The sequence below is a fragment of the Numenius arquata genome, chromosome 21 (assembly GCF_964106895.1).
Source record: "Numenius arquata chromosome 21, bNumArq3.hap1.1, whole genome shotgun sequence".
In the NCBI taxonomy this organism is placed as follows: domain Eukaryota; kingdom Metazoa; phylum Chordata; class Aves; order Charadriiformes; family Scolopacidae; genus Numenius; species Numenius arquata.
The window spans coordinates 5,931,020-5,957,762 of record NC_133596.1 but is presented as its reverse complement, the minus strand read 5'-3'; the positions used below and the strand labels follow the sequence as shown (position 1 = coordinate 5,957,762).

Sequence of the window (26,743 nt, the reverse complement as noted above, 5' to 3'; positions counted from 1 at the left end):
CAGCACCCCAGGGGTGGTGGGGCTGGGGGCAGAGACACGCCGGGGGTGACAGGGCTGAGGTGAGCAGCATCCCAGGGGTGACAGGGATGGGGGTAGAGGCACCCAAGGAGTTAGGTGGCTGGGGGGAGAGCAGCACCCCGCTCCCCTTCCCCACCGCCTCCCCGCAGCCTGCCCTCGCCCTTCCCGGGGCTGCCCCGGCCTCGGGGGGCGCAAAACCGGGGCGTGGGGGGAACGGCCCCGTCGATATCCCCCATCCCCGCCGGGGCGGTGGCTCCATCCCGGTCCCCCGCCCCCGGGGCGGGCTCGGCGGCGGCCCGCCCCCGCTCCGTGCCTTATTACCGGGGCGGCGGGGGGCTCTGCCCACTCCCTCTCGGCGCCGCTCGCCCGCCGAGCGCAGCCGCCGCGGCGGGGTCCGCCCGACGGGTCCGCACCATGGGCAGCCAGGGCTCCAAGGCGGCCAAGGCGGAGGCCAGCGCTCCGCCAACCGGCCACGCCGCCGCCACCGAGCCCGGTAAAGCCAACGGGCAGGTAAGTACCGGGGGGGGGGCACCGGGGATCCGCGCCGTGCGCCCCGCCGGGGTGGGCGGGCGAACAAAGGCTGCCGGTGGCCGCTCTGTGGGGATGGGGGCGGCGGTGTCCCGGGGGACCCTCCTGCCCGACGGGCACCGGAGCGATGCGGCACCGCCCGCGCCGCGCCCCGGGGCTCCCTCTCGGCACCGGGCGGGGGCTCCGACCGCCGCCGCGCCCCGGTACCGGGCGTGGAGCTCGGGCGCCGCCCGGTGGCAGCGAATTGTGTCGTGTGCGTGTCCCCCCCCAACTCCATCGTGCATCCCTCCCGGTGCTTCGCCCCCCCCCCCTCCCCATACCCGGTGCCCCCCTTTCCCCGGCTGGGTGCGGGGTTTTGGGGAGGGGTTGCCGAGTCCCGGTTGTTCCTAACGCGGTGCTCCGTTCCCTCCTCCCCATTCCCCCCCACCCCCCCACTCTTTTCTCCGCAGGAAAATGGCCATTTGAGGTTCAACGGGGACATGACGCCCAAGGCGGTCGGCGAAGGGGCCCCCGTGAACGGGAACGGCTCGGCCGAACCCCTCCAGGAGGAGAGCAAGGGGGAGGCGGGCGGCGGGGACGCCATCGAGCCCGCTCCCCCCGCCGAAGAGGGGGATGCCAAACCCGAAGGTGCCGCGGCCCCTAAGGACACCCCCAAGAAGAAGAAGAAGTTCTCCTTCAAGAAATCCTTCAAACTGAGCGGGATCTCGTTCAGGAAGAACAAGAAAGAAGCCGGGGACTCCTCGGGGTCCTCTCCGATGGAGGAGCAGGGGAAGGCGGAGGAGAACCCCGCTTGCTCGGCAGGGGGGACGGAGCCGTCGGCTCCCCCCGAGGAGGGGACAGCGGAGGAGCAGGGCAGCCCCGGGGAGAGCAGCGATGGGCAGCAGCAGGGATCCAAGGAACCCAAGGCTGCGGAAGCGGGGGAGGAGGAGGAGGAGGAGGAGGAGGAGAAGCAGCAGCCGGGGGGGGAAAGCCCCGGGGACACAGCCAAACCAGAGGATCCCTCAAAACCCGCGGGGCCCGAGCCCACGACAGCCCCCGTGGCGGCAGCGGAGCAGAAGGAAGAGTAGAGCCCACTTTGGCATCGTCCCGATTTAAGACTCTCACACCATCCCCTCCATCCTGGTAACACCACGGACTCGCTGCCGTGTCGTCTGTTGTCCCCCCCCCCTGCCCCAGCACCTCCCCATCCCACCTAGGACTGACAACGCTCTCTAAAACCCACCCCTCCTCCTGTTATTTCTTCCCACCCCCTCCCTTCTTAGAAAGCTGGTTTGGATTCCCGCCACCACAACTCGGAGCAGTTTTACCTTGAATCCCTTGGAACTGGGGAGGAAGACTATCCTGGACATAACTGGAATTTACAGTTTGTAAGACCCCCCCCAGCTCTCCCCCTTCCCTGGCTCTGGTCTCTCTGCTGGTCTCCTGACTGTCCACTGTCCCCCCCCCCCCCCCCCCCAACCCCGGCAGCCCCCGAAGCCCAGCAAACCAGTGACTGTTCAACAGATTCTTTTTGGTTTTTTTCTTCTCAGTTTACATTCCCGGTTCTGACTTCATTTAAAGTATTTTGTGCTTTTTATAGAAATCGATGGTTTAAAAGCTAATCTGGTTAGTTTTTTATAATGTCTTACTATTGGCTTAAAAACCATAAAGCTTGTAAGTCCGCTGTGTTTAATTCTGCTTCCAAGGGATAACTTTTAGGGTGTGGGGTGGAGGGAGGGGGCCGGCCAGCTGTATAATGTGAAGCCACATTTGTTTTCTCTGTAAATAATGTTTCTTTGGTTTTTTTTTTTTTTAATGGCCAAAACACTTGATTTGCAATTTTCTAACTTCTAAAAAAAAAAAAAAAGGGGGGGAAAAAAAAAAAAACACCAGAAGAAAAGAAAAGCAAGCTGTATGGCCTTTCTTGTAACATTTGAAAGGAATAAATGGTGACCCCTTTGTGGGTGAGCTCGAGTCCTTCTTGTCCTGGGTGCCAGACAAGGGCCGGGGAAGAGCCCAGTTGCTTATTTAGTCCAACAGCTGCTGTATTTAATCACTCCAGCCCTGGCTCTGCTCGTGGTTAATTGACTTGCAGCAGATGTAGAGCTACCGCCACAAAGGACTTTCTCACACAAGCAAGCCTCTTGCCGCCACCTTCGGATCGTTCTTTAGCTCTGTACCTGTTTTCTTGGAGATCTAGCCCATTTTTTTTTTTCCTGGTAGGGGAGGAAAGGAAAAAAAAAAAAAAGCCTTTTCTCATAAGGAAGGGTTCCTGGGTGAAAGTCCCATTTTAGGCTTGGCTTCTTTAATTTTAATACGGGGTTTTTTTGGTGGCTTTAGCAGAGGATTGGCTCCTCTTTCCTGAAAAAAAGATGTGCTAGAGCATGGGGAGCAAGGATTTACTGCAAAGACAAAAACAAAGGCACAATGGGTGTCTCTGTCATTTCTCCTGGGATCTGTACAGGCTTGGAGGTGGCTTTTTCCGAGAGGGCAGAAGGAAGGAGTCCTGTCCCTCTCCGGCAGCTCAGAGTTTGATGGCCTCCATTTAATGGCCTGCTCCTAATTCCCATCTAATCGCCCAGCCCTGCTGTTTGGGCTGGCGAAGGAGATGATAGCAGAAAAGCCAGGACTGTTGGTTGCCCAACTGGCCACCATAGGGTCTGGGGCGAGGACCTTCATGGCTCTTCCGTAGCTCTCAAGGTAGGTGGAAATGGCCAAAACCCCTTCGTTTTATGCAGCGCATCCTCCTGCGGAGGGCAAGCGGCCTGTTTCCAAAGGCAGCAGGGGGTTTATCCCAATCGATTGGGGGGGGGGGGGCTTAAAAAGCAAAACAAATAAAAAGGTATTTTTAAATGTAAGCACTGTGGGCTGCAAATTCTAAGCTTGCCGGGGGGGGGGGTCTGTGGTGCGAGGCTGCTGTGTTGTGGCCCAGCGAGAGGCCGGGCAGCATCGCGGCAGCCATTTTAAGGAGCGCTGGGAGAGGAGGCCGCGGTCGAGCGCGGGGCCTCTGTGACTCCGCTCATGCCGATGGGTTTTTTTGTTTGTTTGTTTTTTTTTTTGTTGTTGTTCGAGGAACACAGGGGTTTTAATTGTCTACTCCGGTGAAAAGGGTAATTAAGATTCCTGGGGTTATTATTACGGCAATGGAAGTCAACCGTTGCCAGGCAAAGCTTTTTCTTAATACATAAACAGATTTGGCTTCTGAAGCTTTTGTGTCTGTTTCAGGTGTGATCGCCCCTCAGTTGCAGAATTTTGTAGCTAAGAAATTTTTTTTCGCTTGAATACCAGATAAAAACCACTTCAGTTCATCCAAAAGATACTCCCTTCCCATATCTTATTATTCCTTTTCTCAATTAGCGTTGCTTTCAGAGCATCAGCTGCACGAGGTACTGTAATTCCAATCAAACCCGGAACCCAATTAGCATCAGCGATGCTGCTGGAGAACCCAGCTGTGATTTAGGAAAAAGACAGAAAAATTGCCTCAGTGACCCACGGTATTTCAATTTACCTTTTCTGGAGAGGTGGGTCACGCAGAGAATTTCAAGGTTATTTTATAAAACACAGCGGGGGGGAATAAACATCTACAAAAGAATCTAAAGCAACTTTTCACACGCAGCACAGACTACGTGCCAAATAAAATGCTCCAGTGACCATTTTGCTTCATTTGAACCAACACATCCGGCCCTGTTTGTGATTGGGGTGGGGGGTAATCACCCCTCGCCTCGCTTTTCTTCCCGAATCTTATTAGAGCTGTCGGATTTTGCGGCTGGGACCCCCATCACTTCATCATCACGACCATCTCCCAGTAATGGCTGTGAAAATAAACTGAATTCCCACCAACCAAGTGTTTCCCCTCAGCACAAAGCAGTACGAACTCACACCAACCATAGAAATGTACCAGTTTTATTACAAAGGTTCTCAAAATTCAAAATAAAAGCATCTTTAAAAAACCACAATGTATTCCCCCCCTCCCCCCCCAGACACAAAGATACACTGATCTCTCTCGCTTCACATACAAACACTGAAGAGCGGGAGTGACATGTCACTCGGATTCAAAGAGACTAAAAAACTTCACGGTGGAAAAGGGGGGAAAAAAAGTATTTTAAAAAAATAAAACATTTTAAAAAATAACCTGTGTTAAGTTAGCAGCATTATTAGAGTTGAACCCATCAGCAGCGCTCCGTGGGAGGTACAGATCCTCTGCTGGCCAGAGGAATCCCCCTGAGAAAGGAGTCAAAAAAAAAACTGCCCGCACAACTTCTGCAAAGCATTTCCACCAAAAAGCTCATCTAACCATCAGCTGTATAAAACGAGACGCAAAAGAAAGGCCAGTCCTGGTCACAAAAGACTTTTGGGTGTGAGATAATGCGTGGGAGTAGGAAGAGGAGTAGTTATAAAAAAAAATGTACAGAGCCCCATCTGCTGTTCCCTTGTAACGATAACAGCTCAGAGGGGCCGATAAAAACATATTTACTGGCCTTGAGAGCAAACAAGAGGAAAGGTTCAATTTGAAAAGATTTGTACTTCACTTCAGAGTTTTTCAGTGAGTGACACAAGCCGGGATTGGTCTTTAGAGAAGTTGGGAATTTCTGCAGTGGTTTCAGCCCAGGACACGGAGCGGGGCTGAGGAAGCACATCCCGGCTCGTGTAGCCGAGGGCAAACAAGCACGAAAAGCAAAGCAGGCGGCCAAAGGGGCAGTAACTCACTTCCTCCCCCAAAGAGGGGCGTAGGTATAGAGAAAAAAGGTATAAAAACATCATCATCCCTTCTCTTCCTCAAGATGCACAAATGCTGCCACACCAACTGGATGGGCAAGATCTTGGAAAACGTTCATCACCACGTTCGGGTGATTTTCATGTCGCATTTTCCCCGATCTGCGCCTGCAGGGCTCTGGGGCTGATTCACCAAAGCGCTTTTTCAGGTCGCTTTTAAGCTGCTTCAATCTCTTTCCACAAGTTTGCTGCAGGGAGGTAGCCAACTCTATTCAAGAACTGCACTATTTGACCCTGAGAAGCGGCACCAGCTTGCAGTTACTTGCCACGGTGGAATCAAACTGAAGACCGAAGGAATAGTCAGTCTCTCACAGGCTTCGTTTGGGAACTCAGATTCTCCAACAAAAAAAAAAGAAAAAAAAAAAAAAAAAAGAAAAGAAGAAAAAAAAGGAAAAAAAATAAAAGAAAACCAAAAAGAAATTTCATGGCCATCTTTCCACCTAACCTGAAATGCAAATACTACTTCTTCTACTTAAATTATTCTTTTCCAAGGGTGGTTATTTCAGGAGAGAGTAAAGAAAGGAAGTGATTTTTTTGTTGACACACTAAGGAGAGGCAGTGGAAGGCAAGAGTGAAACTTCCCAGTCACCAAATCTGGGCAGTGCAGGTCTGTCTACTCCGCAGAATCCTCCCTGTCTGCTCCCAGCGGAGTGCAGCAAGGAATAATTTACAGTTCTCAAGTCATTTATATATTTATATAGAAATATATACAGAAACATATATAAAATATAAATCCTGTGGAATGGGAGGCAACCAGAGAAGCTAAACCTACGACAACTACGCACTGACAGGTACTGTCCAGCTGCAGCCATCTTAGGTGGATTTTGTCTCTTCCTTCACCCTGCGGAAGCAAACAGTGAAGAATTTGGTTTAAAACAAGCAATTTGGGTGGTGCCTCAGCTTTAATAACGAGCCAGAGCTGCAACGTTAGAAATGGTCCTTATACGGCCCACTTGTACCGCATTACTGAACAAAAGCACTGTATTTTTAAGCCCTTTTCACTGAGGGCTCTGCTCTCCCAGGGCTTTATCAGACGTGCTGCTCTCCACGTGCAAACTTCTTCCCTGACAAACCACCACATCCCTCCTCCAACCCCCTCACGTTTTGCAACACCCCACCGAGGGCACAGGGTAACGCACAAGGAAGTACAGGCACAGCCAGTTAATGGCCACACCAGGAGACAGGGCTCACCCTTTGGGTTCTGCTTTCTCCTCTTTTGCTTTTTCCTCTTCTTTCTCATCTAGGGGGAAAAAAATAACAGACACACAGGTAGTGCGGTAGGAAAATACACACCAGGTAAAGTTCCACAGAGATGGGAAGTCTCCTAGTCCCAGCTCTCATTCTTACCCTTCTTCTCCTCTTCCTCCTTTTCCTCTTCTGTTTTCACACGCTTAGCTTTCTTAAAGTTGGCAACATTTTTGCGCCCTCCTTCCCCTTCGTCTTCAGAGTCAGAAAACTCTTCATCGCAGGATATTCTCTTATCAGAGTTGCGGACTGAGGAGGAGAGGTTGGTTGAGCAGATTTAGCAGTCAGGAGACACCAAGCACCACCCTCTCCGAGTACATCTACACACCGGAACGAACTAACGAGCCTACCTAAGTGAGAATTAAGGCCATGATAAAAAACACTTTGTCTTTCTACCGGCCATATCTCTTAACCCATCACTCCCGACTGCTCACGCCTCAGATCCAGGATCACAGGCAGGACTTGGCTGAGGTACAGCGTGATGCCTCGACTTGACAGCGTAAGCAGGAACCAGCCTCACACCGAGGAAATCTGTCTGCCAGATCTAAGGGCCACCAGCCAATCTGGGTCTGAACGAGCATTTTCACTGCGGAAGACAACTCCTGGGATCAAACCTGACAGCCGCCCAGAAAGTATTCCGTCATAGCACCTACACCACAGGAACTGTTTGAATTCTCACGTTAAAGCCGATTATGGAAATCATCCGGCAAAAGTGCCGTTCCTCCAAGGGAAAAGAAATCTGTAAGCGCTGCGGTGCTCAGCATCGCTGCTTTATCTTATAAAATAGATAAGAAAGGTGGGAACCGATTCAAACGGAAGGACTCCAGAGCAGAGATATATCTAAATCATATATCCTCCCCTCGTTACTGAGGGAACTCAAGTTTAGAGCCTGCACCCTTCTCCAGGTAACTGATCCTGTTCGGTTTTGCACCCACAGGCTCCGAACAGTACAATTCCCAGCCGGGCAACACAACCACGTCAGAAACAAGCACATACTTGAAATGCGTTTCTCGGGATCTTCTTCCTCTTCATCTCCGCTGTCTTCCTGAACAGCATCCTCGGGAATTGGCTGCATCTGGACTCCAGGGGCATGAGGCAGCATGCGCAGGTTCTCAAAGAGACGCTGCCTAGAGCCAGCCGGGAAAGGAACACCTCCGTCAGCAAGATGCCACCCGCGGCTGTGAAGCCCCCCAGCAGAAGGGGACGGTCTTGCAAAGAGGAGCAAACACTTACTTGATCTTCTCAAGATACTCATTGGTATTCTGGTTAGTCATGTTCGAGGGGCTGATGTGGAGCTTAAAATCTGGTCCAAAGTACTCAAAATAGTCATTATATGGAAGCTCTGCAGGCAAGTGAAGAATAAACACCAAATTATCGCTGGGCCGGTGAGGAAATACCACAACCATGATACTTCTACAGAAAAGCACAACTGCATGTACCAAGGCATAGGAGCCGAAGCTCTCCCAGCCCAAACTGAGATCAAAGCAGACAACTTAGCAACACTGCAGTCAAAGCTTACTTGGGCAGTTAAACACTACCAGTGCACACAAAAGTTTTCAGTAGAAGGTCATCTCATTTCAGTAAGACGGGAAGGCTGCTGGGTACCTTTTGCTGGATGGGAGAGCTACAGGACTAGAATGTGAACAAGAAGAGCTACTGCAACTCAGGACATCCAAAAGCTCTTCCACAGTGATAATCAAGAGCTAATGAAACATCTTAGGGCTGCTGCCTCTCACACAGCACCATCAGTTCCCTGAGCTTTGCTACTAGAGTGTCATTGTCTCTTAGTCTTGCTTCAAAGGCTCCTGGGGAGAGTTACCATTGGGAATTTCAGTGTCCAAAGCCACAGCAGTCTCGTAGGTCCAGCACCTAGCCACGTTGCGGATCGTATAGCCACCTCCTCCCAGCATCAGCATAGGCAAATTAAAACTTTTTACAAACTCCACACACTTGGCATGACCTGCAGGAAAAGCAGAGGGGGAAAAGGTCATAGCCCCATGGCACGAGAAGAACAAACTTTTCAATTAAACGTTTATTATATCACTTATGGCAGTTCAACACAGGCACTCTAAGGTTCTCTTACCTTTGATGGTCAGATTAAAACAGCCCAGTCTGTCCCCTGACAGAGAATCCGACCCACACTGCAGGACAACTGCGCTGGGCTGGAACGTCTCCATCACTTTAGAGATCACCTAAACAAGAAGCCCGTTGTTACACGCTCTCCACAGGACAGTGACACAGCAACACAGCAATGTCCATGTCAGCAAGCGACACGAAGACATCCCCAGTGTTCCCACAGCTGCTGACTCCCCTACACTGGTAACAGTCAGGCTCTTACAAAGAGAAGCTTACAGACGACAGGCTGCAATTGTCAGGGTGGAATATCGTCCCTGAAGGGTATTATCACGGAAGATTGAATGAGTCTCCCCGAAGAATGGCTCCATGAGCCACCCTGTGACAAATATGATCCACAAAGGATGACGCAAAGCAAAGACCTCTTCACTTACCGGTTTGAATATTGCTTCATAGGACTCATCATCGATTCCGTCCCGCAGGGGGTAGTTGACAGCGTAGTACTTGCCTTTGCCTGCACCAATATCCTGTCAGAGAGAGAGACAGGAGAGACCCCAGGTCACCAAAGAACCAGCTGTGACACGTAAATTGTCCCCCAAATCAGGAAGGGAAGGCTGGGATTCCATCAGTGTGACCTGAACATGAGCCCAGGCCCCCACGGAACGCACTGTCCCGGCAGAGGCAGTAAGAGCCAGTTGACTCCAACAGCAGCTTATTTGGCGTAAGCGGGTGAATTTGGCCCTCGGTGCTCAGAGAAGAAAAAAATCTGTGACTGTCACTGCTTTCACATTGCTGTGAGCACAAGAGAGCAAAGCCGCTCTCTTACACAGCAATAAAACCAGCAGCCAAAATTCTAGTTCCAAACCTGTAGACTCTGCAGGGACACACAGCCCAAAATACCAGTTTGGGCTGACCGTGCGGTCTAGTCACTGGAATAATCTATTTTTACTTTAAAATATATACATTTTTACATTTCCATTATCTCTCTCATACCCAAGTGTTTTATAAAAAAAGTAATTATTTCATTTATGCTGCGGAGTGGCTGCACCAGGAAAAAAAATGCCAACGCCTCACACAAGTTCACATCACCACCACCAAACTCTGGGAATTTAGATCAGAAAAATGTAAGTCCACTAAAAAGCACATTGAAAAAAAAAAAAAAGCAAAGAACCTTTCAGCCCTGAGAAAAGCATTCTGGCAACGTCAGAAGTCACAAAGCAAACCACACCTTGAAAGAGCGCCACAGTTAACACCACGACTCATTAACGCGTAGAACTGACTCACAGGAGGAAACGCCAACAAGATAAACCAAGACACACAGAGCTCCCTCATAAACCTTAACCCAAACGCTCCTCTGACCGAGCTTAGTTTGCAAGTACTCACAGATGACCAACGTGCCACCCTCAGAGTCACTTTTCTGAGCATAATCCCACCAGAAAGCTGCTAAGAGACTGATAGCAAAGCCTTGGTTTTATTACTGAACAGGCCATAATCGCAGGAACAAAGCACCCACGCCAAGGGCTGAGCCAGCTGCCTCACTTACGCTCCTTTGCCCTCTAAGAAAGGATCCCACTTTGATTTTAGTTAAATTAGTACGACGGCAAACAGATGGGAAAGACCAAATTTGAAGGTAATTTTCTGCAAAGCCTTCGCTCTCACCCGTAGGTCCCCTGTTCCCGGGAAGTACTCTCCGTACTTATGAAAGGACACGGTCATGACACGGTCCGTGGTATAAAAGGCTTCCTCCACGCCGTCTCCGTGGTGAATATCAATGTCAATATACAGCACCCTCTGGTGATACCTGGGATGAGAAAAAAAAGTCAAAAGGCTGCATTTCTTCAGAGGAGGAACTGCCTTCACCAGCAGAGCAAGGAACTTGGTGCTAATCCCCAGGCTGCACAGCCACCAGCCAGAGTCACACAGGAAAATAAAGTGGCTTTTGCTGCCGCAACTGATGTTTGAAGACAGACCCGGTTTATTTAGACTCAGCCAACAGACTGTATTTTTATGTCCAAGCCTCCCACTGAGGTTTGCCTTGAGCCAAAAGCTGTCACAGATTAGAGCTGTGTCCCCTTTTACAGGGCGGATGGTAGAGAGAAGGGTCTAACCTTCGGGAGAGAGGGTACCGCATCCCGAATAATAGCTGGTTAAGCCCTCCCAAGAAAATACAGTTAAAAAAAAAGCAGCAAAAAGAGCGGACTGGGAAGAAAGCGCTAAGGACATAGAGGAATGGACAAACAAAAGGGGTAAACGGTACTGCCCGTACTTTAGGAGCTCCAAGATAGCCAAGACGATATCGTTGACATAACAGAAGCCAGAAGCCTCCGACTTTTTAGCGTGGTGAAGGCCTCCCGCCCAATTCACAGCAATGTCTGTCTGCTGCTTGTTCAGCTTCACAGCACTGGCTGTCGGGAGAATTACAGTGTTAGTACCACAGCAAAGGCCCCGGGACAGAGACCCAGGGGCAGACCACGGATCCCTCACGATCACATCATCGCTCATGCGTGCGTTTGGGCACTTCACAGAGCACAAGCCCAAGGGTTTAACGCTGGATGTCGCAACAATCTAAGAAAAGGCAAGGGAAGAGAAATGCAGCCTCTGTTTTGCCTGCACATACTTTTCACCACTTCCCACGTTTGCCTCAGAGCATGAAATCTGCACAAACCAGTCCCAGCACCCTGGCTGGGGTCACAGCTGAAGACAGCTTAGATCTCTCCGTGCCCTGAACGAAAAGATTTTTAATGAAAGGTTTTACCCAACGTATATTTAGGTCATTCACTGAATATGCATTTAGGCAAAGGAAGTTCTCCTCCCCCAGGCCCTTCATAAACTTTCTGCAAATTTTGCAGGTCTCCCAAGATCGAAACAAATGATCAGTTCTGTGGAATCTCCGGCCTTGGGAGCAGAGAGCGCAGATACTTGAAAAAAATGCTGCAGTCAGTACTTGTACGTACGGCTGAGCTGCGTTACAGGAAATAAAGCCTTCTAGATGTCACTGTGGGAGTAGCAGCCACAAAGCTTTAACGCCTGTGCACAGCAACACAGTTCCGCAACACCCAGCATTTCTGCAACAAAGTATGTGAAAACAGTGAAAGCATTTTAAATGTTCAGGTTCGTGTTCTATTTTGCCTCCTGTCCAGAGACAGTGGCTTTTTGTCAAAAAGACCAGATAAAGTCACCCTTTTCTTTCATTTCCAGGTTACACCTGCCCAGAGCAAGGTTTTAACAATTTTTTTTTGGTCTGTAAATCTCACGTTGATTTTTTTATTAAATCCCTGTTGCTGTTTTAAGTCTTTGCTGGTTGGTGTTGTACCGCTTACAGAGTCCTTTGCGTATTCCGTGAATTAATTTGGACTAGTGAAGATATTTAACAAATGTAGAGGGATGTCAATACGTAGGGCTTGAACTGTGGCATGGGAAAAAGTCTGCCTTTAATTATTAAGGAAATCAGAAAGAGGTTGACAGGGATTCCCCACAACGTATTTCTTAGACAGAAGGATATTACACGCATCTGCTTGAGAGAAAAAGAAAAAAAGGTACGACTTGTGAGCTTACCAACTGAGCCCCCGGCAGAGAGCTGACAGAACTCAAACAACCCATCAAACACAGGGCAGTCTTCCCCAACGTTAACTTGAAAAGAAAACAGAAAAGAGTTAGTGAGACAAAACCACAAATAAATGGCAAAGCCTATACCACTGCTCTCATTTAGAAAGCTAACCAGGTAAGCCATCAAATGTTTTAAACAATGGAATACGGCACACAAATGATAAAATATTAACGTAATCAACCTGAGCGTTGCCTGAGGAGGCAAAGAGGTTGCTGCTGTGGGGAAGATGCTCCTGATTTGTAAGAAAAGAGGAAAGCCAGGAGCTCTGGCGAGAACTGCACGCCATCTACTGGGGTGCTCTACGAGGGACCCAGAAACCAGTCCATCATGTTGGAAAATGAGAAGGCGGATAGGAGATGCCATCAACGGGAGCTTTGTAACACCCATACTCATCCTCAGCAGCAGCTCAAGCCTTGCTCGTTGAGACAGCACATTTACAGCATTCTGCTCCGCTCTGGCAGCACGTGCTGGTCACCACGGGCTGCGCGAAAGGGGGGCCAGCACCCCTCACCACCCCACACAGGCCACCCCACAGCTCCTGCTGCCCAGGAACCGTGACTTTTGGGGGGAATAGTGCTGTTTCCCACCACAGAGCTGACCCCAAGCTCCCTTACACAGCCCCGCAGCAAGCGGGAAAGGAGTTTGCTCTTGTTTCCTGCCGTGTTGCTGACAAGGAGCCGAGAAAGCAGAGTGCCAGCGCTGCAGGAGAAAGAGGGGAGGTGGCAGACAGTGGTGTGTACTGGACAAGAAGTTTACATCCACATCTGTTCTGTTACGCTCTCTACATCCTTTCTACTTCACATCAGGCAACTTTTAAGTTCTCAGCAGTAGTTTTGGCCTGGGTAAATTTCTACCGTAAATAGTTTCATGCTTAAAAATAACAACAGACTTGTACTGAATCTAGATTTTGCAAGATTCGCTTTTACAAACAACAACAAACCCCCTTATTTTTTGTAACATCTGTAGAATGTTTACTTTTGTCCTTAGTGAGAAGGGCCCTAGCAACACAGTTCTTGCAACATTAGAAACTCGTCAGTGCAGAGCCTCCACAAAGACTGTGTGATAAGGGAGTCTGAATGGTCCCAGTTCGGGACAGGGATCTCTGGAAAGGACAATACCCAGCAGGAGGCCCAGAAGGAAGCAATTGTTCCCACTTCCCAATTGTTTCAGCAGGGCATGGCAACGGGCAGAGTTTGAATAATTAAAACTCCAAGAGGTGGTTGGAAGCTCTCCCTGTTAAGTGAGAATTGAAGTCATCAATTTCTGCCCGCTTCCCATCACAACAAATTGAACTTCTTGCCCTTTAGGTTACAGAGTGTCTTCCCAAGTCCTCAGGCAGGAAAAAGGCCATCAGCAGAATCAAATTAGAGACTGTTAATTACCTTCGCTGCCCCCTCAGAACTTAGTGGGCAGCACTGACAGTATTTGAGGGCATCCCTCTGCTATACCTGGCGAAGACTTCTGTGTAAACAGAAGGCAACTGGGCTTTTTCCCACCAGGAGATTCAGAGCAGCCAGGACTACTAACGAGGTGTGTTAATAACAGGGATCAATCACTTGACCATAGGCGTAAAGCTCTGGAGGAAGAGGAGAGGCAGATGCTCCTTCTTCCTTGCAATGGGTGGGTGAGGAGCTTTCTATCCGGGAGAGCCCAACCAGAGAGAGAAAAGCATTAAAGGTGGAAGCATCCTTATGGATGCCCCAGCAGCTTCCTCCCCACCAAAGGGAAGGCTACAGAGACCCACCACTGCACTTGGGAGCAGTCACCTCGTCTCCTCAATCCCTAATCTCCGTTCTGAGCCTCCTCTGCTAGTTCTCTGGCTACCCAGAGGCTAGTATTTTGCAGGTCTCGTTGAAAAAAAGCTCTGTCCTCCACATGTTTAAGATTATTTTTCAGATTTTGCCTCCTTCAGGTAAAAATAGTTCTGTAGCAGTACAGTGCAGAAAATGTTGACTACCAGAGAGAGCAGAGTGGGCGTTTATGAGCCGTATCTGCTTCAGGGGTAAACAGTTCAGTTTGTGTAAATATGTACTTTGGTATATGTCATTTGGTGTATCAAGGCATATCATTTACTGTAGGAAGTCTTTCAATATATATTACTCACGAGCCATATTACCCATTCCTCTTCTGTGCTTGTGCCTTAATATCTGTCCCCTTCAGCTCACACCAGGCTTCCAAGTGCCTTGACTTCAGACTCAAGACCTCTATTTCTTCTAAATTGGAGGTTACACTTCACATAAATGAACCCCTTGGGTTAATAACTTTTTTTTTTCTGCTCTCAAGGACCGCAGTGTGCAAGACCAAAACTCTGTTTTGTCTATACTTTCTAGAAACCTAGTTTGCCTCAGTCATTGCCAAAGAACATCAGCTCAGAGTCGCAGAGAGACCAAAAAAAGGTTTCTGTAACATGAAAGTCACCATTAAAGAGCCCTCCCATGGACTGGAGAGGTTAGAACAAGAGTTCAGCTCACAAAATAAACCATTCTAACACAAAGTGGACAGATATCACCGTGCATCTCAACCCTTTCCCCTTTCCAAGGTGCCGTTGCCTTGAAAATCCTTCAGATTTACTGCAGATTTTGGACACGATGAGTTGGTTTGGGCTTTTTTTGTTTCTTTGTTTTAAATTACACATCCCTTTCCCACCTCGACGCCTCTGGTTAAAGATAAGCAATTAACAAAATACGTGCAGCTCATAAATGGAGTAGTTCAGTCATCTCTGAGCCAGGAAGGCAATTTAGAAGAGTTTCCATCAAAAGACAAGACCAAAAAAAGGCAGTCAGGTCAAAGGGTTTCCCTCAGCTCTCCTGGTATATCGGCTTGAGAGAGGGACCCATTTTTAAACATGCTTCATTTACCAGAAAAATGAAAAATAAAGTAAGGAGAAAGAACCACGGGAAATTGTCTTTCTCCCCTCTTTATCACAAATCTCTGAAGCTGGGCTAGGGTTCCCAGAACCACAAATTTTAACACTGGCAGGAGCTAAAGCTCTACGCGCATAGCTTACATCTCTGCATCTGCTTGCTGTACTCAGACATGTTATCTGGGCGAATAGACCTCAGAAATTTTATGTAGTCGTCACTGTGGTACTTGGTCATTTCTTCTGCATTTGCCTTGTGAGGGCGCTGCAAGGAGAAAAAGAAAGGGCAAGGCTTGTTTTGAAACGCATCTCTCTCCCCTATTCCCATTTCCAATCCCAGATTTACTCCCAGGAAAAGCAAAAAACTCAAAAGAGCAGCATTAAAGGAGAAACTTATTTTCAAAGGCAAGAATGCCACTACCGGAGACTGAAATGTATTACATATCTAAACAGAGAAAATAATTTAGAGGGAGAAATGCAATTTTCAAGTCTCCAAAGCTTACCTGAAGGAAAGAACATTTCACTACAAGCAATCAGAAGAAATCAGAAATACATCAGCACAACTGTTTTTTGGTTTTTTTCCTTTCCTCTTTGACTCATCAACAGAGAACTTGCGAGTATGAAGCATCACAATTAAAACCTGACACATAAACTAGGACCTTTCGAATCTATTTCTCTTCACAACCAGCCCTGCACTTACATATATCTCCATCTTCCTGTAGAGGCCATAGTTCAGCAGTAGGTTGTGGGTCATCCGGATCCTGTGGGGTTTCATCGGATGTCCTTGGCCATAATAGTAGTTCCCAACATCACCTGGGAGCGGAAAGGATTTTGTTACAGCTGGGAAAACTATGAATTCCTTCAAAGAGAATCACGGCCGAGCCACAAGAGCCATCAGGTCATCTCTCATTTTATCTGCCCTTCAGCAGCGCAGCACAGGGATCCCCAGGGATTCATAGAAGTTAATCCCAGACTCAAATAAGACAGACATTTGGAAACAAGGAATTTTTCAGTGCTAATTCTGGGGAAGGCAACCCAGGTAGAGTCTGAGCCAGCGCCACCATCAAGAGGAGGGAGCTCCAGCTTCCTCAGGCACCGCCTTTGCCTGTCCTCCCCCAGCGAGTGACACCTCCCCAGTGTCCTCCCTGATACCTCAGCACTTAGAGCTCACGGGTTTCACCGAGAAACGCCACCGTGCTCCGAGCACAATCCCGCATGCCAAGAGACCTACAGGTTTAATCCCGGCTCAGACAATGACTCATCGGCCTCTTTGCCTCAGTTTCTTACTCTTTACCTAAGAGAAACCAGATACAAAGCAGCTCATTCTGTCAATAAGCAAACAGCAGCTGTAGTTTTACAGCTCCAATCATTTTCACCCTTTATTGCTTGAAATCCTCTGGAACCCTGGTCCCCACCAACCACACGCCCACACAGATGTACCCGATGAACTATTCTATGGGCACCAGCATGATTTTTTTCCTACCCGTGTGGATTTTTTTTCCTACCCATGTAGATTTTTTTTCCTACCCAGCAAAAACTGGGCTCATGCTGCGCTCTCCCACGGCAGGCACCACTAACTGGGTTTTTTTCCCCCCTTCTTCTCCCAGGGTACTTATGAAAACCTCCAGAAATTTAACTTTCAGATTTCTGCCTCCTGCCCGATTTGGCTGGGAGAGGCTCAGACTCCAAAGTTGCCAAGAGCAGGAAAGCACAGCCAGCCACACGCACAGCAGCGCTATCGCACAAGCCTCATTTTCTTGAGAGACCAGATGAAGTTGTTCATGTAGTTGTACCGCTCCCGATGGGTTTGGGAAGCAGCAGACCCAATCCGGTCTGGCTGGTGACTCACTTGGGAGTATGAATATTTCATCACCAATCTTAACATTCAGGAGAAACTGCTATTTCCTCGCAGCGCAGAGCTGTGGTTTTTTCTCCCGTGGACATGACCCTATTTTCAGTTCAAAGTAGATGCAAATGGTGCCAATCCCACACCCGGACAATTCTGCTGCTGGAGTTTACCTGTTCACAGCATTACAGGGTGTTCTTTGCATGAAGGTATTTTACTGGGGTAACTACCCCTACAGTAAAATCAGATTAAATCAAACTTTGGGGAACTCGGTAAGAGATACTCAAGACCGTATCTAGAAAATGCAAGCACAGAACTACACGAAGCTTTGAAAAATCATCATCATCGCCTTCACTTCAGGCTGTCGGTGAAAGTCCCTGGGCAAACCCCAACTTCCAGAGCCTGTTTGTGTTTATTCTGTTAAACACATCCCACCGCCAGCCCCGCAGAGCAGCGGATGAGCTTCTCTGCTCCTGGACGTCAGCACAGAGTAAGAGTGTGTGAACTTAACACGTCCCTCTTCCTGTCTGCTGGGGTTGAGCAAGGCCCTACATGGGGAGCTGGTAAAGGAGAAGTTACCATTCAAGTTCCGATGCTCCCACACACCCTCAGCACCCTCAGGATTTCCATGAAGGACCTTTATGATACCAAATCACCTTTTCCCCATTCATTCCACCCCACCCAGACCCTTCCCTGCAGCCCAGGTCCCTTCTCCAGCACAGTGTTAGGCTGATGGTTAGACTAGATGATCTGAAAGGTCCCTTCCAACCTCAGCAATTTTATGATTCCATAATTCTAGGATGCCCTCCCACCATCTGAAATGGGCGTCTTGAGGAAGAGACCCACACGCCATCCAAAACAGTGTCCAGGACCTCCCCTTGAGGAATTACCGCACTAGATTGAGCTGCTTTAATCTCCCTGCATGGAAAATAAAAGACCCCACCAAACTGGTCTCCCACAACAGCAGATTATGCCTTCCCCGACAATAACAGCACACTTTCACCCTAGCACACGCTGTGGATGTTTGCCAGCCACTCGTAAAAGAGCCGGGGAAACAAGGCACTAAAACCTCACCACTGAGTTAAATTAGCGAGGGCAGCTACAGCGCAGAGTGTGTGACGTGAACTTGGTGGAGTTACCGTGCCAGAAAGACTACAAGGACAGCATCCCTGCTTAGCATTGCAAAATGACTGGTTATTTCATATTTAAGACATCGCTGTGTGCCCTTAAAGATTATAGCTTGTTGGAAAACTGACAAGCTGCTTTGTGAACGTGTTATATTCCAAGGACAGGGATCAGTGTGGACATAGAGACCATTTTTTTTTCCTCAACATCCAGGTCCCGTGCACAGGTATGGCATTCTGGCACTCCCTACGAGCACTCTTTAAGTTTAAATCAGGCATATTAGGGCCCAGGGCTCCAGCATCCACATTGTGATATGATCAGTGCTGCACGGAGATCAGTTGCGTGGTGAAATTGGGCTTGGTTTCACTGCACCCAGAGCTCTAAGCCAGACTCCTCCTCGCCCTGCCCTCCCGAGGACACCGGCTGAGTCAGAGACCCTGCAGGACTGTCACTGCAGGTTACGGACCTACTGCTTCAATTTACTGTTCTAGAGGAACAACAGCCCTCGCTCTATGCCTGACGGAGCCTGCTTTACAGCTCGAGCACTGAGCACATCCACTTACCAGGAAAAAAGTAGCAAGAAAAAGTTTTTATTTGATTTCACAGACAAAAAACCACCCTGAAGTAGAGAATTGCACAATACCTTTTACAGAGAGCGATCGCAGGCTGTATTAAAAATGAGCTCGCCCATCACCAAGGCACCAGTTGCCCCTCCAAAGGGGAGGGGGTTGTGAAGGTGCAGGAGATGCGACTGTGATTTCCCCCCCAGACTATGGGGTGGGAATGGGGAAGCTGCACGCCACACCCAGCCTGGGATTTGGCCAGCTCTAACACCCCATTACTCCCCTACCCCAATGGGATATGATACAGCCCCAAAGCTGTATGCTTCCCCACCCTCAAAAAAGGAAAGAAAACCCAAAAAAAGCCAGTCTATGATCCAGACAAGCTCAGACCCAGAACTACACAATGCTCCTGGACACAGGAACTCCCTATAAACGACCACGCAGTCACTCTGGCTCCCGGCGCCTCCAGGTTTGTCCCTTGCTTGACAGCCACGCCGCTGACCCAAGCAGGAGCTTCAGGAGCAGCTCTTCCTTTTAATGCAGCTCAAGGAGCCTTCATCCCGCCCCCCCGCAACCCATCCCATCCCCCAGCATCTCCCCAGGTGCTCCCCCATCTGCCCAGAAACCTCCCTCAGCATCTCAGCAGAGCTCCCAAAGCCTCTCCTCGGCCCCATGACCCTCTCAACATCCCCGACCCTTCACAGCCTTTCCCTGCCTCCCAAGTCCCCAGATCTCCACACCTCCCCATCCTATTCTGCCCTCCATCTCCCCCCAGTACTGCTCCCCCGACTCTTCCCTTCCTCCCCTCCAATGCTCCCCCACACCCCTCCATATCCTTCCTATGCCCCCCAGTGTCCCCCATTTCCCCCAACCCCACTGCAGTCCCCACATAATCCTGCCCCCACGCCCCTATTTCTCCCTGCCCCCCAACTGTTGCCCCCAGTCCTCCTCTGTCCCCCAGTGCCCCCAACATCCACCCCTCCATCCCCCAGTGACCCCCATTACCACTCCCACAACCCCTATTGCAACTTCCAGCCCCTCAGTGCCCCCAATACCCATCCCTCCATCCCCCACTGGAGCCCTCAGTGACCCCATCACCCCTCCCACCATCCCCAGTGCAGCCTCCAACCCCCCAGTGACCCCCAATATCCATCCCACCACCCCTAGTGCAGCCCCCCCAGTGACCATTACTGCTCCCGCCACCCCCAGTGCAGCCTCCAGCCCCCCCAGTGACCCCCATCACCCCTCCCACCATTCCCAGGGCAGCCTCTAGGCCCCCAGTGACCCCCAATATCCATTCCACCACCCCTAGTGCAGCCCCCCCAGGGACCATTACTACTCCCACCACCCCCAGTGCAGCCTCCAACCCCCCAGTGACCCCCATCACCCCTCCCACCATTCCCACTGCAGCCCCCAGTGACCCCCATTACCCCTCCCACCACCCCCACCCCCACATTTCCCAGTGACCCCCACTTCCCTACACCACCCCCCTCGAGCAGCCCCCCCGATGTCCTCCAATGACCCCCCTATTACCCTCCCCCATCCAACCCCTCACCCCCATCTCCAGTGACCCCCCCATCACCCCCCCACTTCCCTCCTCAACCCCCGCCCCCTCCCCCACCCCCGCCCCGCCTCCCCTCCCCCCACCTCCGGTGTGTGTGTCCCCCCCTCCCCGCCCCGACGATCCCTCGTGGCCCCCCCCCCCCCGCCTGCACCCCGCAGCCCCCCCTCACCATCGTAATAGTAGCAGACTTTCCGCTTGGTCCCCTGTGTCAGCGCCATTTTCCTGCCTCCCCACAGCGACAAGACCCTACCGCCGCGCCGCGCAACCCAACCCGCCCCGGCCCGCCCCGGGGCCCGGGCCCCGCCGCCCCGCCTACCCCGCCCACCGCGCAGCCCCCAGCCTATCGGGGAGGGGAGTTCCGCCCCCTCTTTCCCGCCGACCAATAGGAGACGGCGGCGGGCGGGAGCGAGCGGGAGCGGGGGAGCTAGCAGGCTAGGCGGAGCGGCGGGGGGGGGGGGGGCGGGGAGGGGGTGCCTGGGCTGTACCACTGCGGCGGGGGGCGGGGGGGGCGCGCGGTCTGTACCATCGCTGGGGTGCGGGGGGGTGTAAACGGGGAGAGGGTCCAGGTGGGCGGGGCGGAACCATTCGCGGGGGGGGGGACACACACGGTAGAGGCCTCCACAGGCACCCAGGGCCCCGGCCCCGGTCTGTCCCACCCGGGGTGGGCGAGAGCAGGGCCGGGGGGGGTCTGATCCAGCCGGGGTGGGCCTGAGGTGTGTGGGGGGGGGCTTGGCCCCCCAGCAGCACCCCGGGGTGGGGTTTGGTGTCAGCGGGGTCCATCCCCTGTGGGCATCACCCCGCGTGCCCCATGGCGGCCTGGCCTCCCTGGGCCGCAGTGACGCCCCCCCCCGGCCACGGCGGGGCAAAAGCCTTTATTTCCCCCCAAAAAAACGGCCGGCGGTTGGGAGGAAGAGCATCCCACGGCCGAAGGATGGGGTGCCCATTGCTTGTTGGGGGTGGGGGGGCACCCACCATCAGCGGGCGTGAGGGAGGCAGCGAGGCCCAGCCAGGGTAGGGTGAGGGGGCTGGAGGCCCGTGTGGGGCTGGAGGCCGGATCTGCGGCTTGGCCGGCGCAGGGACAGCGTGGTGGGCACCCTCCGGAGCCCCCCCACACACCCGCCCTCCACTCTTTGGAGTCAGTTGTTGGCTTTGGCCATCCCTCACCTTCTGCGGGGTGGGGGGGAAGGTGAAATGCGCTGCTCCAAAGATTTGAAGCGCTTCAAATCTTTACTGCTGAGGTCCAGGCAGTGCCAGTGCCCCGGGGCCACGTTTATGGAGTCTGTGGGGACCGTGGGCAAGGGGGAGCACCCCCGGACACCCCAACACGAGGGTGTCCCAGCCACCGCTGGGGGGGGGTCCTCACGGCTGCTGCTGGTACTGGCCCTCGGTGGCGGTGAAGAAGTCCTCCAGCACGCTCTTCATGTACTCGAAGGTGGGACGTTCCTCGGGCCTCTCCTTCCAGCACTGCATCATCAGTTCGTACAGCTCCTGCGGGCAGTTGTCCGGCTGTGGCATGCGGTAACCGCGCTCCAGGTTCTGTATCACCTCGGGGTTGGTCATCCCTGCGAGGACAAGGCACGCGGCATTGAATTTGGGTCATCCCCCACATCGCAGGTAGGACCCTCCATTGGCAAAGCCCACGGGAAAGTTTCCTTCCCCCTCTACTGCCTCTGAAACATCCCTCCCCCCCCCAGGTGGCTTTTGGGCAGTGGGTGGCCATGTGCCTCGGGAAGCGGTGGAAACCATGGATGGCTGTCAGGGAAAGGAGCCAGATGGGGCGGCTGGGGTGGCGTGTGTGCGTGCGGGAGTGCATGCACGCACTGCTGGGTGTGCGCTTGCGTGTGTGCATATGTGTGTGTGTGAGAGAGAGCGCCCTTCTGCCGCGCAGCTGCTGGGAAATCCTGACCTGGATACGGGATCCGGCCGTAGGTGATGATCTCCGTCAGCAGGATGCCGAAAGACCAGACATCGGACTTGATGGTGAACGTTCCGTAATTAATAGCCTCCGGCGCCGTCCACTTAATGGGGAATTTAGCCCCTGAAAAACAGTGGGAGGGGAGAAAAATAAAACAATACGGCTGAGCTGGAAATGTCCCTCTCTGTTTAACCTCATGTGACAACCCTGAGTCAGCCTCTGTCCCTGCTGTATCCCTGGGGACGAGCTGGGTTTGGTGACAGCCATCCCCCTTCAGCCCCCACTGCCTGGCTGGCTACAGAGCCCCCGGAGCCGGCTGGCACCCCTGCAGTGGGCCAGCAGGTCTGTTCCTGCAGTAGCCACCAGATAGGGCTGTCACCCCACCAAAAGCAGGATCGGGTGGGTATGTGAGATCCCGCAGCCCCCCCTCCAGCTGTGGCGGGGGGGGGAAATAGTGGGGGGAGGACCCCCTGCCTGCTCCCCTCTCCAGGAGCTGCTCCCAGGGCACTGCGGGGACCCCCAGAAGAGGCCAGGGTGGGTGTGGGGGTTCCTCCTCCCACAGCCCCAAGCTGTGAGCACCCCAAGAGCGGTGCTCAGTGGGGGTACACGTGGGGCTGAGGCAGGGGCGGGGGGAGGACACACACCCTCACGAGCCGTGTACTCGTTGTCCTCGATGAGACGGGCCAGCCCGAAATCGGCGATTTTGCAGCACAGGGTGTCTGACACCAGGATGTTGGCCGCCCGCAGGTCGCGGTGGATGTAGTTCTTGGCCTCGATGAAGGCCATGCCTTCAGCGATCTGTGGGTCAAATTAATTGCAATTAAAAGCTGTGGGGCAGTCCCAGCTCCAGCCCCGGCAGAACCCTCCCCACCAGCAGCCCTGGGGGCTCCGTCCCCCCCCTCACCTGCGCGGCCATGTCCAGCAGTTTGTGGATGCTGAGCTTGACTCCTTCCGAGGTCTTGAGGAAGTCCACGAGGCTGCCTGCAGGGAGGGAACAGGTCTCAGCGCTGCTTCCCCTCCCCATGGTGCCTCTTGGGGCTGGGTCTTGCACCACTGGGTTCGTCCCCCAAGTGAAACACCGACGGTGGGGCTGGGCAGCTCGCAGCCCCCAGAAAGGCAGGCAGGAGCAGATGGGCAGGAGACCACCCTGCCTGCAAGGTCCTTTTCCCCCTGCCAGGGCTGACCCCCGAGCTCCCAGCCGCTGGGAGAGCTGTGGAGCAAAGCCGAGGAGGTGAAGGATGCCAAAAGCAGCTCAAGGCACAAAAGGGACCAACCAGGAGCTGAAGGACCACGGCTCTGCAGAGCCCCTCAGCCACCTCTCCACCCACGGTGGGCAGCCCCCGGGTGCCCTCACCCTTCTCCATGTACTCGGTGATGATGTAGATGGGCTCCTTGGTCACCACGGCGTAGAGCCGCACCAGCCGTGGGTGCTGCAGGTTCTTCATGAGGTTGGCCTCCGCCAGGAAGGCGCTGGGTGACATGCTGCCCTGCTTCAGGTTTTTGATGGCCACCTTGGTGTGGCCGTTGTAGAAGCCTGCAGAGAGACAAGGCAGAGCGTGACGGGGCAGAGGGACCCCATCATCGGGGCATGGCCAAGGGACGTGTGGCAATAGCAGTGCCGGCCAAGGAGGCAAGCGTGGGGGCTACTCTGTGGATCTAGAGCATCCCAACCCGAGGCTGCACAAGCAGGAGATGCTGGAGATGGAAAAGTTTGGCTGAAGATGGGGAGCCGGGCAGCGATGCTGAAGCCAGGTGCCCGGAGGGGACTTTTGGGGACAGCCAGCACCTGTGGGAGTGAAGGCAGGGACCCCACTGCGGGGCAGGACGGAGGGGAGCGGGGCAGTGCCTTCCCCACCGGGGGAGCAGGAGGTGTTTTTGTGGCTGGGTGGCAGCACGTTCAGGGCCCCTGCGCTGCCTCTGAGCCCCCAGCTGCTCCCAGCGTGGCAGCAGCAGCCACAGCAAAGGACGTTTCCCGTTCGGGGGCACCCACGGTGCTGACAGACCCCATGCCAAAGAGCCCAGCTCAGTGGGGACATGATGCATCCACGGTGCAGGTAGCACCCTCCACTCACAAATCCCCTGGGAAAGCTGATGCTGCCCACAACCAGTGCCCTTATCCGGGAGGAAGCACCCCAGTTTCACCCTGACTCACCCATCCAGACTTCTCCAAACTGCCCGGCTCCCAGCTTCTCCACCAGCTTCAGCGACTCCCGCGGCACCTCCCACTCATCCTGCCACCACGGCTTCTGTGGCTTCTGGGTCCGGCAGGGCTTGCCGAGGCGGGTGCACAGCCCATCGGAGCTGCCTGTGGTGCAGGGGCGGGCAGGGCCAGCGTCAGTGCAGGCAGGGGCACGGGGCACCCAGCACAAGCTGATGCCTTTGCTGGGGCACATGGTCCTGCTCATCCCATCCCATCCCCATCCCTATTCCCATCGCCATCCCCATCTTACCCCTTCCTATCCCATCTCCATCTTATCCCACCCCATCCCGATCTCATCCCATCCCCATCTTATCCCATCCCATCCCATCCCCATCTCATCCCATCCCCATCTTATCCCATCCCATCCCCATCTTATTCCATCCTATACCCATCTTATGCCATCCCCATCCCATCCCCATCCTATCCCCATCCCATCCCCATCCTATCCCCATCTTGTTCTATCCCATCCCCATCTTATCCCATCCTATCCCCATCTTGTTCTATCCCATCCCCATCTTATCCCATCCCATCCCCATCTCATCCCATCCCCATCTTATCCCATCCCATCCCATCCCATCCCATCCCATCCCATCCCATCCCATCCCCATCTTATTCCATCCTATACCCATCTTATGCCATCCCCATCCCATCCCCATTTTATCCCATCCTATCCCCATCTTATCCCATCCCATCCCATCCCATCCCATCCCCATCCTATCCCATCCCATCCCCATCTTATTCTATCCCATCCCCATCTTATCCCATCCTATCCTCATCTTATCCCATCCCATCCCCTGCCTGCAGGCAGAACCAGCCCCTGGACCACTTGTTGCCCCACCACCCGCAGCCCCTGGAGGGCACTTACGTGTGTAATACTCCACCAGCTCGTGCAAGCTGCTGAAGGTGACGCGGGGGGAGATGTAGTACCCCCCGTTGTCCATATTGCGGATCTTGTAGTGCTTCACCGTCTCACCCTGGTTCTGGTCGAAGTCCCTCACCGACAGCGAGTATGAGCCTGGGGAGATGGGGGACCGTGTGGGTGTGGGATCCCAAGAGTCCTCCCAGTGCCTTTCCCAGTGCTGGTGGCAGGAGATGCTGGTGGGACCCGCGGGAGGTACCTTTGGAGGTCTCGCTCTCCCGGATGAGGAAGGAGCCGTGTGTGTTGCCCGACGCCAGGAGCTGCCGCTCCGCATCCTTGCGGCTGATGTTTTTGAAGAACCACCTGGGGACACGGGGCAGGGTTAGGGCTGGGGAGGGGATCCCAGGCCACCTTCCCCCACCAGCTCTTCAGGAGATGCTCCTGGCACCTTCCCCTGCCGCGGGCACAGCTCCTGCCTGGGCACTGCTCCTACTCAACCCACCCCCCCCCTACTCACGGCTCGGGCTCCAGGCTGTTCACCATGGCCACGAAGTTGTAGGGGATCAAACCCTCCTGGCCGGTGGTGAGCGACTGCGCCTTCCACCACTCCCCACTCCTGCAAGGACACAGCAAGGTGAGACACCCCCCCGCCGGCTGCCAGGACCCCGCACGGACCCCCAGGGGAGCCACGGGGTCGCACCGGGATGGGTTCTGGGGTGCCATCGGCGCCCACTCACTCTTCCAGGATGCGGAGCTTCTCCCCCTTCCGCAGCCCCAGGTCCCCGTCGTGCTTGGGTTCGTAGTTGTACAGGGCCACCACCAGCTTATCTGGGAGGACAAGCGGAGGGGCAAGCTGGCGATGGTCAACTGGGGGGGTGTCCATACTTGTCCCCTGCCGCGGCTGGACCTTACCTTGCAGGGGGGAGCACGGCGGAGACGTGCCCTCGTAGGACACCAGTGGGTCTTGCACCTCGGAGCCATTGCGGATCAGCCTCTGTGAGGGGACAAGGAGCCCCGTGAGCCCTCGTCCTCCTGGGATTTGACCATCCCATGGATACCTCTGGAGGCGTTTGGCCACCAGGATGAGGGATGGGGGGTCTGCTCAACCCCCCCTCACCTGGCGCTTGCTGTCAGGCTCGATGGGGTAATTGCAGTGCTCACAAATGTCGATGTTCTCGATCCAGTCCTCGTCGTAGTCTGAGCTGCAGCAGCAGCCCATGGTGGCTGCAGGGGGACAAGAGGTGACGGGGGAAGCCTTCGCCCCCCCGCCCCCGGCCCTAGCCTTGCCTCTCCCCCAATCCAGCACATCCCCATCCCTGTATCCGTCCATCTGGCTGCCCACATCGCATGGCCCATCCCACCCACTCCCCAGGTCCTCTGCTGAACTGAGGGCATCCCCTGACTCTTGATCACCAGCCGTATTTCCTCCTGATTTTGTTCTGGCTTCGTTAATTAAAAACACGGAAGGCAATTAGTCCCCAGCCCGAGGCTCCCCTTTCCCAGTGTGTCCTCCTTCGCCAGCTCCGTCCCACCCTCCAGCCCTTGGGCTGATCCCTAGGTTCTCCGTCTAGATAACAGTCTAATCATG

General features: G+C 53.4%; 3 protein-coding genes across 6 annotated transcripts; 1 reads left to right on the top strand and 2 right to left on the bottom strand.

The window, feature by feature from the left end:
- The first annotated feature begins 432 nt into the window (after positions 1-432).
- Positions 433-2,484, top strand: MARCKSL1 (MARCKS like 1). Its single transcript, XM_074162125.1, has 2 exons — positions 433-528; positions 996-2,484. Exons 1-2 carry the CDS (start codon positions 433-435, stop codon positions 1,611-1,613), a joined length of 714 nt encoding a protein of 237 aa, XP_074018226.1. The 3' UTR covers positions 1,614-2,484.
- A 1,930-nt stretch (positions 2,485-4,414) lies between these two features.
- HDAC1 (histone deacetylase 1) lies at positions 4,415-20,458 on the bottom strand. Its single transcript, XM_074161864.1, has 14 exons — positions 20,351-20,458; positions 15,784-15,896; positions 15,231-15,348; positions 12,172-12,246; positions 10,883-11,021; positions 10,276-10,417; positions 9,051-9,143; positions 8,627-8,735; positions 8,363-8,503; positions 7,777-7,885; positions 7,540-7,670; positions 6,646-6,792; positions 6,490-6,538; positions 4,415-6,139 (listed from the first exon to the last, which is right to left on the bottom strand). Exons 1-14 carry the CDS (start codon positions 20,397-20,399, stop codon positions 6,112-6,114), a joined length of 1,443 nt encoding a protein of 480 aa, XP_074017965.1. The 5' UTR covers positions 20,400-20,458; the 3' UTR covers positions 4,415-6,111.
- Positions 20,459-21,392: 934 nt separating this feature from the next.
- LCK (LCK proto-oncogene, Src family tyrosine kinase) lies at positions 21,393-26,374 on the bottom strand. Of its 4 annotated transcripts, none has more exons than XM_074162108.1 (12): positions 26,263-26,374; positions 26,068-26,118; positions 25,893-25,983; positions 25,673-25,771; positions 25,415-25,518; positions 25,162-25,311; positions 24,249-24,401; positions 23,451-23,630; positions 23,001-23,077; positions 22,741-22,894; positions 22,088-22,219; positions 21,393-21,743 (listed from the first exon to the last, which is right to left on the bottom strand). In XM_074162108.1, the coding sequence occupies exons 1-12, from the start codon at positions 26,372-26,374 to the stop codon at positions 21,541-21,543; spliced, it is 1,506 nt and encodes a 501-aa protein (XP_074018209.1). In that variant the 3' UTR covers positions 21,393-21,540. The 4 variants fall into 4 exon arrangements, with proteins under 4 accessions (XP_074018209.1, XP_074018208.1, XP_074018207.1 ...); XM_074162107.1 differs by having other exon boundaries at positions 26,068-26,149; positions 26,273-26,374; XM_074162106.1 differs by having other exon boundaries at positions 25,893-26,149; positions 26,273-26,374.
- Positions 26,375-26,743: the final 369 nt, after the last annotated feature.